General features: G+C 45.3%; 3 protein-coding genes across 3 annotated transcripts; 1 reads left to right on the top strand and 2 right to left on the bottom strand.

The window, feature by feature from the left end:
* On the top strand, positions 1 to 1,835 carry LOC104423475 (cytochrome P450 94A2; the record flags this gene model as incomplete). The annotated part of the gene is given in 3 exon segments (XM_010035961.3): positions 1 to 203; positions 205 to 474; positions 476 to 1,835. Coding segments are annotated over 3 exon segments (1,587 nt in total), but the record flags the coding sequence as incomplete, so codon positions are not given.
* Positions 1,836 to 5,463: 3,628 nt separating this feature from the next.
* On the bottom strand, positions 5,464 to 6,567 carry LOC104423476 (F-box protein At5g46170-like). Its single transcript, XM_010035962.2, has one exon. The coding sequence runs from the start codon at positions 6,565 to 6,567 to the stop codon at positions 5,464 to 5,466; it is 1,104 nt and encodes a 367-aa protein (XP_010034264.2).
* Positions 6,568 to 8,435: 1,868 nt separating this feature from the next.
* On the bottom strand, positions 8,436 to 8,974 carry LOC108955641. The gene is made up of 2 exons (XM_018863730.2): positions 8,826 to 8,974; positions 8,436 to 8,751 (listed from the first exon to the last, which is right to left on the bottom strand). Exons 1-2 carry the CDS (start codon positions 8,871 to 8,873, stop codon positions 8,521 to 8,523), a joined length of 279 nt encoding a protein of 92 aa, XP_018719275.2. The 5' UTR covers positions 8,874 to 8,974; the 3' UTR covers positions 8,436 to 8,520.
* Between the last annotated feature and the right edge of the window lie 3,350 nt (positions 8,975 to 12,324).

The raw sequence follows: 12,324 nt of genomic DNA on the forward strand, positions 1-12,324 counted from the left end.
CGCCTCTCGCGCTCCGCCGCCTCCCCCGCCCCCGGCGGCCCCGCCGAGACCCCATGCCCGGAGTCGCACCCCTTCATCGGCAACGTCGTCGGCTTCCTCCGCAACCGCCACCGCTTCCACGACTGGGTCGCCGACATGCTGTCGCGGACCCCCTCCTCGACCCTCCGCGTCCACGCCTTCCTCGGCCTCTCCGCGGGGTCTGCACCTCAACCCCGTCAACCTCCAGCACCTCCTCTCCTCCAACTTCCCCAACTACGTCAAGGGCTCCCGCTACCACGCCGTCCTCCGCGAGCTCCTCGGCGACGGCATCTTCGCCGTCGACGGGCACCTCTGGTCCCTCCAGCGCAAGATCGCCAGCCACGAATTCACCACCAGGTCGCTCAAGCAGTTCATCTCGGAGACCGTCGGCCGCGAGATCTCCGACCGCCTCCTCCCCTTCCTGTCCAGGGCCTCCGACGAGGCAGGGTCGTCGACCTCAGGAGGCGCTGCAGAGGTTCTCCTTCGACAACATCTGCAGCGTCGCGTTCAGCGTCGATCCTAACTGTTTCGCCGCCGCGGGAGAAGCGTGGGGGATCTCCGGCCGCAATTCGGCTTTCGTCAAAGCTTTCGACGAGGCGGTCGAGAACTGCTCGTCGCGGTTCATTTCGCCCCTGCCTGTTCTGTGGAAATTGAAGCGATTCTTCAATATCGGGTCGGAGAAACGGTTCAAATCGAACATAAGAGTGATCAACGAGTTCGCGATGGAGGTCATCAGATCGAAAGAGGAACAACTCGAATCGGCGACCGGACGAGAGAACAGCGACGAGACGAGCCGCGATCGAGATCTGCTGTCGAGGTTCATGTCATCGAGCGCCGATCTGGAGTTCCGAGACCTGAAGGAGAAGAGGAAGTTCCTGCGAGACATCGTCATAAGCTTCGTTCTCGCAGGCAAGGACACGACATCGACGGCGTTGACCTGGTTCTTCTGGCTGATCGCCGCGCACCCGTCGTGCGAGCGCGAAATCCTCAAAGAGCTATCGTCGGCAGCTGCGGCGGAGGCGGCAACAACGTCGGAGGTGAAGATCTTCAGCTACGACGAGCTGAAGAGCCTCCACTACCTGCACGCGGCGGTGACCGAGTCAATGCGGCTGTTCCCGCCGGTTCCGATCAACTCGAGATTGACGGTGAACGACGACGTGCTGCCCGACGGGACCCGTGTGGGGAAGGGGTGGTTCGCCGACTACTCGGCCTACGCGGTGGGGAGGAGCGAGGAGGTGTGGGGCCCGGATTGCAGGGAGTTCAAGCCCGAGAGGTGGCTGGACGGCGGGGACGGCGACGGCGACGGCCAGAGCGTGCGGTTTAGGCCGTCCGACCAGTGGAAGTACCCGGTGTTCCACTGTGGGCCCAGAATGTGCCTGGGGAAGGAGATGGCGTACGTGCAGATGAAGTCCGTGGCAGCCGCCGTGATGGCGGAGTTCGAGGTTTTACCGGCGGCAGAGGACGGAGGCGAGAGCGCGAGGAGGATGGCGGATCCGCCCTACACGCTGTCGTTGCTCCTCAAGATGAGAGGAGGATTGCCCATTCGGCTAAGGAGGAGGAGGAGAGATTGAAAAGGAAGACATTCCACAAAAAGACCATGAAACATTCTATCTTCACTTTTAGAAATATACACACACATATATGTATGCATGTATATATATATATGTGTATATGTATATGTATGTATATGTATATTTATAGATGTTTTTGTACTGTAGTTTTTCTTGGGTCTAATTTTGTACTATAGTTGAGATTATTGGTCTCGACAGTGTACAAGCTCTGCATGTATCAATTTTATGTTTTGTTTCTTTTTTCTACATTTTTGCATTCTCATATATAAAGCGAAAAAGTACTTGTGAATTCTTATCTATCGTGGACTAGATAAAGCTCAGTTAGCAGTTAGTATCGCACGAGCCCACGTCACTCGATGGTGCGATCGTGTGATTTATGGAGGATCGGATTCTCGGGAGAATTCCATTAACAGGCACCTTCAATTGTTGGCGAACTGAAGTGACTAAATTTGTGGTAAAATTGCTCAAGATGGCATTAAAAAAGATTAAAAATAAATTATTGTGGAATTCACGTTCATCTTCAACTCACTGCTGTTCGATGGCTTCCATTCCTTAGGGGATAATCCTTTTTTCCTTCTCAATTTCTTGTTTCTCAAGTTCCTATCTCTCAAAACTTTTGCAAAATTGGTCCTTGCTTTTCGTATCTCCCAAAGCACAAACGCCCAATTAGGTTGTTCAATTTGAGCATAAAATTATTTCAAAGATTTTGACAAATCGCTTTAAATCTTTTCTTTTAAATTTGATAGCAGGAGAACAAAGTGTTTTTCTGGAGAGATAAATCCAAGATAATATCACGATAGTACAAGAAGTATTGCGTCAGCTTAGAATTCGAAACAGAAAGAAGTTTCAAGCAATGCTCAAATTAAACATGAGAAAGGACTCTAACAGGAGGGCAATGGGCATTTGAAGTCTTTCGCAGTCTTTGAAAATGAAATTGCTTAACTTTTGGACCAAGAAGGATGAATATGCAAAGCTGATTTATAAGGGGTGTCAGTATTTCTTTTTTTTTGTCAGAAGATGTCAGTATTTGAATGTCTTATTTGAAAGTGATTGCCACTAAGGGCGCGTTTGGTTGTGTTTTACGTTTAAAAATTGTTCCGGAACGAGAAATAGAAAAAGTATTTACGCTCGGGAACAATTTTTGAACAAAAATACGCGTTTAGTAAACTTGTTCCGGGAATAAAAAATAAACGAAACATGTTTGGTAAATTTTGATAATTTTTTATTTCTTTTATTTTTCTATTTTTTTCTTATTTTTCCTTTTTTTTTTTTTTTCTTTTTCATTTTTTTCTTCTTTTGGCGAGGGCGGCTCGCCCGGCGAGGCGGCGCGGCCTCGTCGAGCCACCGCCGAGCGAGCCGAGGCTCGCCGGCCGTTGGCGGCTCGGCCTCGCCCAGGCTGGCGAGCTCGAGGCGGGATCTGGCGAGATCGAGCTCGCCCGGGCCGGCTGCGTAGTCGGCCTCGCCTTGATCCGTGGGAGCCGAGCTCGCCCGGCGGGCGGGCGAGCCGGCCTCGCGGATCTGGCGAGATCGAGGCTCGCCCGGGCCGGCGCGAGTCGGCCTCGCCCGGCTTCTGGCGAGCCTCGGCCTCGCCGGGGACGGCGACGTCGGCCTCGCCGGGCCTAGCGAGCCTCGCCGTGGGGCGAGGCCGCCGACCCTCGTCGGCCGATCGCCGGCCATGGCCGAGGCGGCGACCGGCCAAAAGAAAGAAGAACAAGAAAATAAGAGAAAAAGAAAAGAAAAAAAAGTGTTTCTCATTTGTGTTCGAAAACGAAAACACAAAATTGGTGTTTCGTTTCTGTTTCTTTTTGTTCACGGGAACAAAAGAACAAAAAGGCAAACGCACCCAAGCAACGTTTCTTTTTTTTTGTTCCTGGAACAAAAAATAGAAAAAGCTGTTTAAAAACAAAAAAAGAAGTGCAAACAAACGGGGCCTAAGCGATCGACCAACAACATGAGATCGGTCGTCAAAAGTTTCCGGTCAGGGTCAAACAACTCGACCCCGCCGACTAGGTAAAAACATTACGATAACAATCCTTTAACATTCGATGCGGAATCGGACGAAAGACTAAGGCTTTTATAAAATGAATTATCTCAGAAATATTTTTAGAAAAAATTGCTTGTATAATTTGAAATAATTAGTTAATGAAATTTTTTTCATTATAGACAATAATTTATTTCTAAGTATCTTCATGGATGATGAAAATATTTTTCGTTTGTTAATTATTACAAGAGAATTTTTTAAGAAATTTTTTCCTAAATCATAATTTTTCGCTAAACAAATGAAACTTAAAGTCTGCTATTATTTTCCTATTGCCATGTGGATGTCTCAAAAGTACTTTGCTATTTGAACCTTCGATGACAGAATGAATGGAAGACTCGCGAAAGTCGACAGATCATTTTCACAAAGAAGAAGCATCGATTCTCATTCAAAGGATAACTTCGGCTCCAATTTTCTAGTATCACACAAAAAGACACCTAACTCTCACTCGACAAAAAGTATCAAAAAAGTCATAGAGCTAATTCAATCTAAAACCTTTTCAATTTAATTAGTTGAGTCATAAACTTTTTCGCATTTTGCCAATTGAATCCATTTAGTCAATATAGGTCGAAAATTATTAACGTGGACGTTGATTATCCTATGTAGTATAACTAGCATTGACGTGGACTTTTTCTTTTAATTCTACTTTTAGTTTTTTTTTTCGTTTTTTTTGTGGTCGATGAGGATTTGCCTCGTTAGGCCACGCCTAGGCGAGGGTGAGGACCAACCTAGCCAGATTTGGTGAGGCCAATCCTTGTTAGCCATGTCGTATGCTGGGCACCGATAGAAAGAGAAGAGAAAGAAAAAGAAAGAAAGAAGATAAAAATAAATGTCCATGTTGGCATTGATAATGACATTCACGTTAGTAATTTATAGCCTAAATTAGCTAGACGACTCGATTGACAAAAACATGAAATTTTTATAAACAAAATTGATCAAATTAAAAAGTTAATGATTAAATTGATATCAATGCAATAGATTTAAAAAAATTTCTTACTTTTTCCTATCACTTCCGAGATAATTTTGGTTCAACTCAATTTTCCCTTGGCTTAAAATTCACAGGAGAGTGGTTTACATTCACATATATGTTGCGGGCCAATGCTTGGGCTTGCGAACCGTGCGGCACTTGGGTTCCCTTTGGCTCTTGTTTGGATGCCTAAACGTAATTCTAATGCTTGAATGCTAGATGATACAAAGAAGGAATGCGTACCCTTGTTTATACATGAGGCCTCCCAATTAATTTCAATCTCCCCAACAACCATCTTCCCCGTTAAATACAAGACCTCGATCTATTTCATTAAATATAAACAATATCTAAAATGCATTTTCATGAAATCTTAGGTCTTTGGTAGTTGAAGACTTATTCGGTTCCCTTAGATCATATGTCGGTACATCAAGCCTTGAAAGCCTCCTGACCGTGATACAGACATATAGATACTATAGTTAATGTGCATCGCACGTCAAGATAAGCACTACCGTGACATAGAGAAAAAGAGAGGGAGCGTTCAAAGAACCTTCCCTCCCATGAGAAAAGAGAATATTCTTCCACACCAATCTACATTATATTACCATTTCAAAACTTTATAACACAAAAGCTCTTATAGAAAAGAACGAAAAATAAAAAATAAAAATCAACGATATCACGCTACGCTACGACGACGACGACAAGACAAATCTTCGTGGCGGCGGGAACAGCAGGCGGCTATCGAAATATTTCGAGGAACGATTGAGAATCGAACGGGTCGCGATGAAGGAAATGATTTGAACCTGGAGTGGATTCGATCCGCCGTTGACTTGGTCAAGTGAAGGTGGATGATCGACTGAATCGTCGTCCCCCTAGTCCAAGCAGCGCGGAATCCTCAACTCGTACCCCTTCTTTTGGCTGCTTCTCATCATCTCCACCACAGCTTCGTCGCACGCCTTCCCTCTCTCCTCGTCTCCGCCGAAAGCGCCGATCAACAGCTCGGCGTCCTTCTCCATCGCGATCTCCCGATCGTCGTCCGCCCTTCGAGCCGCGGCGATCTTCACTCGCTTCATGCGGCGGCCGCTCGCCGGCAGATCCAGGACGGGAACGTACCACACGCTCACTCGGAGAGGGCCTCTCAGGCTCCTCAGCCTCTGCGACCTCAGTTCCTCCGCGGAGCTCCCCTTCGCGGACGAGCTCCCGTTGAAGCTCGCCAGCTCTTCCTCTCCCATGCACAGCTTCCCCCTCCCGGCGTCGTCCGAGACCACGACGCTCCGGAGCCCCCCGTGGTCGCGAGGGACGAAGTAGACGAGCCTAAACGACGCGCTCACGAGCGAGCACCTCGTCGTCTCGAGGATCGACTTCAGGTCGGACTCGCTGATCCTCTCCCTGACTCCGCCGCCGCCGCCGCCGCCGCCCCCGGGGGCGCCGGCCGAGGTCCTGCAAATCGACGCCGCCGAGAGCACGACGCAGGTCTCGAGCCGGGATCCGAAGACGGCTTTCCACCAGGTGAGGGAGCCGCGAGCCGCATCGTCGCCGCGCGACCTCGTGGAGTTCCGGAGCTCCACGCGGAGATCTCCGAGCTCGCGAAACCGGTACTTGAGGTGCGAGAGCTCGCCGTACGGGGCGACGCGGCCGCTGGAGCAGCAGACCGAGGCCGACGACCTTGACCCGACCAGCCTGGCGCGGAAGCTCTGGAGGATCCGCTTCAGGGCGCGAGCGGGGTTCCTCCGGGCGGAGGAGCCACCCCGGCGGTCGAAGTAGTCGAGGGGGAGGGAGAGGGCGTCGACCTGGGGGACGACGAGGCGGAAGCGCCGGCAGACGGAGGAGCAGACGACGAGGGCGTTGAGGTCGGCGATTTTGGAGAAGATGAGCAGGAGGAGGGCGTCGGGGAGCGAATCGAAGGGGTTCCCGTCGGGAGCGGCGCGGCCCGGCGGCGGCGGAGGATGAGGAGGAGCGCACGGTTTTTGAATCATGGAGGCGACGGAGGAGGAGAAGGAAGAGAGAGAGAGAGAAAGAGAGTTTGAATAGAAATGGCGGTGTGTTGGCGTGTGTGGATTGGATTGGAGGTAATGTTTGTATGTATGTATATACGGTGATGGGACTGATTGAGGTCACGCGACGCACGTGAGGGGCAGCTACGTCACCCTACGTAGAAGATTTATAGTCGACGCCCGATTTCTTTCTTTTTAAGAAAAAGGCATTTTGTTAAAGTTTTTTTTTTTTTCCCATCAAAATGGAAAAATAATTTGCACGGTAAGTAGATTTCTTTTGCTTGGCGCTAAAGAATCAGGGTTCCTTTTTTTTCCGTGTCCGCAAACTTTAGTACGCGTTGGTAAGTTAAAGAATGTATCAGGCAAAAGAAAAGGATTTGTGACTTCTTCGCAGCATTTTCATGAAATTACCCGATTCTTTTTTTTGTTGTTTGAAAATTAGCAATCTTTTTAACTACCTTGCCGACATCTCTTTTGCATAAAATTCGAATTTACTAAATTTACTAATTTTGAGAACACAGCTCTAACTTGAATCGGTAATTCACGTTTAATTATTATTCTTATTATTATTAATTTACCAACTTTGCTGTTGATTTACCGGTTTCTATTTACCTTAGGAGAAAGTTGGAGAGAAATGACGACAGTGATTAAATCTAATGATTGGGGGTCTTTCCCAACTAAAATTTGATGTTGTTAAAAAGTCAGTCCATGCATTCGAACACTTGTTTCGAGATGCGGGGGAGGGGGACCAATCATTCGGAAATGTCGAGATAAGAAAAGAGGAAAAGACATGACATGCATGCTTATGTCGATTTTGGTACGACCTATACGTTATTTTCTAAAGGCTAGTCAGAACCTGCCTTCTGAGTTATTTGACTTTCGATCACATCTTTTTTCGAGGGTTGGATGGCCTTTTCATCATTTCGTAGGAATCTTGAAACTCCAAATTTAGATGGAATGCTCATCGTCAGATTGGGTTACGTTTTCTCACATGATAAGGAAAGGCTATTACTATTCGGTAGAGATATGTGGACATAAAATTTTTGACATTCGAATTTATAATTAAAATGGGAAAATTACTATTTACGCATAAGTGCATGCTGACCTATGAAAAATTGCGAACAGTAGTGAAGGAAAAAAAGTTGCTTATCATTAGTTGATACATTCATTAGCTGATACATGCCACTCGGCATGTACTGTTTACCTTTTTCGTACACTAGAAAGGTGTCGGCACATGAAAGAGTACTAGATTGTTGAAAGCTTGAGAGTTACATTTCCTTATCAAAACTTGAAATTGCATGGGAAAAACAACAATTATTGATATAATTAAATTTGCTCTTGTTTTGTGTCATGCGCGGGAATCAATCATCTATGGAGAAATCATTGATTTTTTTTTTTTATTCATGAAAAGCGATTTTTCTCATTGAAATTTACTGACTACATAGAAAAATTGCTAGCCACAAGGAGGTACTTTGTACCGAAGATGAGACCATATAATTAATGATTGCAATGTTATCCACCATTACATCCAAGAGTCGAGCTAGCAATGGGCCAATGGCATACAAAACCACATTTATGCAACGGCTACCATAGTATAAAATGTATAACCAATATGACGTGACACAACATGCACGTTAGCTCAGGTAAATACGATTTCATCATCAATCAATCGTTTGACAAGTTAAATTAAAAAAGACAGGTGCCAATCTCGGCACAGAATCGACGCACGCAACTGGGAACTATAACTGCAACAAGACGACAGAAATTACTAGCAGTAGCCGAACTCCTAAACTACTTTCGTGTATATTTGCATCTTAATTCAGGATTTACCAGACATATATGAAGGCACAAAATCTGCAACGACGCAAGGAAAGAACTCTAAACTAACTGCTAAATGGACGTATACAAGAAGAAGCATCATACAGCGATCGGCGGTCATCGACGGACGATGGTCTCGAAGCAGTTGAGCCCATCAAACTGAGGGGCCAACCGCGGCGGCATGCTCTGCTTCTCGGAGAGGTAAGGCGAGCTTCTCAATGGCTCGTTCTCCGCGACTCTTGGAGCTGAAGACGAAACCGGTTGGAGCCGCGACGAGCGCACCCCATGAGGATCCCTCCCATTGTCATCGCCCGCTTTGCTTCTTTTGCCGTCCGAAACTGCACGAACCTGCAAAAAACCCTATCATTACCCATCAAAGATTTCTGTAACCCAGAGAGAGAGAGAGAGAGAGGACGACCGACCTCAGTGGCGTACATGGCCAAAGCAGCGAAAGAACTGGACATGGACATGGGTGAAGGAGCACTGAATTGGAGAAGAAGATGAAGTTGAAGATGATGATGATGATGATGATGATGATGATGATGATGATTGGGGGAGAGGTGGTGACTGACACCGGAAGTTGGACAATGAGAAAGAAGAGACCGACGGCTGATTTTATATGCGGATTACCGAAACGCGGATGGCACGCCGTGTGGACGGCAAAAACGCGAGAAAAACGTGGGTTTTTGTTTTTTTCTTTTCCGCCTCATGCTTTCAGGTTTTGTATCTTGTTTTCTCGGTCGTTTTTCACGCTAGAACATCCGTGGGGATACTTTCGTGTAATGAAAAAGAAACCTTGGACGCGGTGAAGTTCGAGTCGCAACTAAGAGGTGACGAATGGACAGGGCCGCACGTTTCTCTCGTGGACCGAGGGCTGATAGTTGCGACATTTGGAAACTCCCACATCAATTAATATAAAGGAAATGAGTGTGATAAATATCACGAGTTGAAATTTCAAATAGATTATAATAATGTTGTGGTACGCAAGGGATTCAAAATGTAATTTTATTTGTTTTATTTATAGTTTTCGAAAGGGATTCCGTTAGGGTTATATTAATAAATATTTGGCACTGGGTTGGTTAATTTAAAGTGGTGATAAAATGCGTAATGCCACAATAGTTGTTAATGAAGACTAATACTCTCTGAGATTATGTATCGGACAAATGGTAGGTCTTAGTGGATTCAAAATATTTTTCTGAATTATCAGTATGGACACTGATTTTCTTATTTGTGTACTGATTTTACTAAATATTTTGGTAATTTAATCACTTCTTCTTTTTCATCCACCATCATGTATTTTCAACCTAAGCCATCATTACTTTTAACTCTTGTTTTTTTTTTTTTTGGTCGGTTATACTATACTCATACCCTATCACTCTCTCTCTCGAACTTTTTTGCGGGTGTGAGAATCGAAATTTATTCCTGAAATTAAATCGTTTCCACGTCAACTCCTCTTGAAAAGATGGGGATTTGAATATTCTACTTCTCCTTTCCCATGTGGAAAGGGTGGTATTCCAGTGGTTAACTTTTGATTAATTGTTCTTATGCTTTTATACCTCATGTAAGTTGCTAAATACATCCCATTTGGTCATGAAAATCCATTTCGACATGCTTCAAGTCTTCAACTTCTTTGTCGTCTTTTACTTTCCAATCTTCTAAGTAACCTCGCATTGGTATTTTTAAAGCTTCTAATTTGATATTTCAAGTGTTTACAAGGTGAATTATTGGATTCCTCTTCATCTTATCAAACTAGTTTTGTTGCTTAAAAAAATTGAGTTAAAATTATGTTCTTGATTTGCTTTAAAGGTAATTATAACTTTCATTTGCTCAAGTCATTTTTCTAGCAAGTGAAAACTCTAAAGACTAATGGCCCGTTTTTTGTTCAACTTTGGGGAAATGGTTTTGGGAAAATACAAATACCTTTAAGGTAAATGAGTTTTTCAAAATGTTGTATCGTCGGGTAAATTGTAATTTTAAATAGCATTGGAAAATAATTTTGGTGTAAATACCATTCGATAAAACTCACATTTATAAAAGGGTTTTGCTTCTTCTTTTTTTAATCTGAAAGTTAAATCCAGTGGAGGTTGGTTGCTGGTCAACTGTTGAATGGCCAAATCTAGGGTGCGTTTGTTTGCGTTTGTTTAAAAATTGTTCCGGGGGAACAAAAATAGAAAAAAGTGTTTCTGTTCCGGGGAACAATTTTTGAACAAAAAACGCGTTTGGTAAACTTGTTCGGGAATAAAAAATAAACGAAACACGTTTGGTAAATTTGTATTTTTTTATTTCTTTTATTTTTTCTATTTTTTTCTTCTTTTTCTTTTTCTTTTTCCTTTTTCTTTTTTTCTTCTTTTGGCCGGTCGCCGCCTCGCCATGGCCGGCCCGGCCGACGAGGGGCGGCGGCCTCGCCCGGCCATGGCGAGGCTCGCCGGCCCTCGAGGCCGAGCCTCGCCGTAGGCGGGCGAGCTCGGCCTCGCCGGATTTGGGTGAGATCGAGCTCGCCCGCCCGGCGAGGTCGGCCTCGCCTTGGCCGGCGAGCGCCGCTGGCGGTGGCCCTGGCGAGGCCGAGCCTCACCGGCCGTTGGGCGAGCTCACCTCGCCCGATTTGGGCGAGCTCGAGCTCGCCCGGCCAAGGTGAGCCGACCCTCGCCCGGCTACAATGAGGCTCGGCCTCGCCGTGATCCCAGGCGAGCCGCCGGCCCTCGTCGGCCGATCGCGGTCATGGCCGAGGCCGGCGACCGGCGAAAGAAAAAAAGAAGAAGAAGAAAAAAGAAAAGTGTTCTTCAAATGTGTTTCGAAATAAGAAACACAAATTTGTTGTTTCTTATTTATGTTTCTTTTTGTTCCCGGAAACAAAAGAACAAAAAAGGAACAAAACGCACCCAAACGCGTTTGTTCCTTTTTGTTCCCGAGAACAAAAAAACAGAAAAAATGTTCAAAAACATAAAAAGAAACACAAACAAACAGAGCTCTAGTGGCCTAAGGTCGTGCACTTAAGCAGTGTCGCTTTAGTCATGGGTCACGCCACCCTAGGTGATGGTTGTTGGGACACGCAACCCCCAAGCAGCGGTGGTGGTCGCCAGAGAAGCCCGATTCTTAGGCAGTGGATTGGGAAAGACAAACGGTCGTGAATGAACGGGGAAGAAGATGAATAGTGGATAGATGAACAGTGGACTTGCATTTCCAAAATGTTGAAAACTTAAAGTAAGACCATACTTGCATTGGGCTTTCAGCATTCAAAATGCTAGTATTAGGCCATAGGAGTCTTAAAAATACTTGCCAAACATTTTGTATTTTTCTCGGCTACTTTGGAGAGCCCAAAGGCCCTTGCAAAAGCTAAACCAAACAAGCCTAAGTTAGATTGATCTACTTATTGTTTTTGACTTGCTTGGTTGATGGGTGTGAATTTTGTTTAGTTTTTCTAGTAAAATGAAGGTGAGTTTCAATGATGGTATGTGAAATCTTTGTGTACTCTCGAATTGGATCGATAAGCTTGTTACATCTCTAGAAGGCATTTGATTAATTTCTTAGGGGGTATTTGATTGTTTCCGTGAGATGTGATGACACTTTTTTTGTCTGAAAAATATGGAAAAGGTGAAACTATACCTAAAAATGATATTTTTGTAATTCGATCAGGTTACTGAATTATCAGCTAAATGTTGCCGATTAATCATGTGGTTGATTCTTTGAGTTGGTCGATCATTTGAGTTGTCAATGTTTACATGATGGATTGCCTGAGCTGTTAACTATTTGGGTTTTCGGTATTCATATTGTGAATTTGTAAGCATCGGTTCCAAAGTTACTGATTACCTATCAGCCACCTTTTCAACATGTACTACCTCGAGAGGGCAGAGTCGACCGAGGGTGACGATAAATGTGCTTAGCTACTGCTTCGGACTCCACTATATAATAGCCAGACTTTAA

Source organism: Eucalyptus grandis, chromosome 10, assembly GCF_016545825.1.
Source record: "Eucalyptus grandis isolate ANBG69807.140 chromosome 10, ASM1654582v1, whole genome shotgun sequence".
Lineage (NCBI taxonomy): Eukaryota > Viridiplantae > Streptophyta > Magnoliopsida > Myrtales > Myrtaceae > Eucalyptus > Eucalyptus grandis.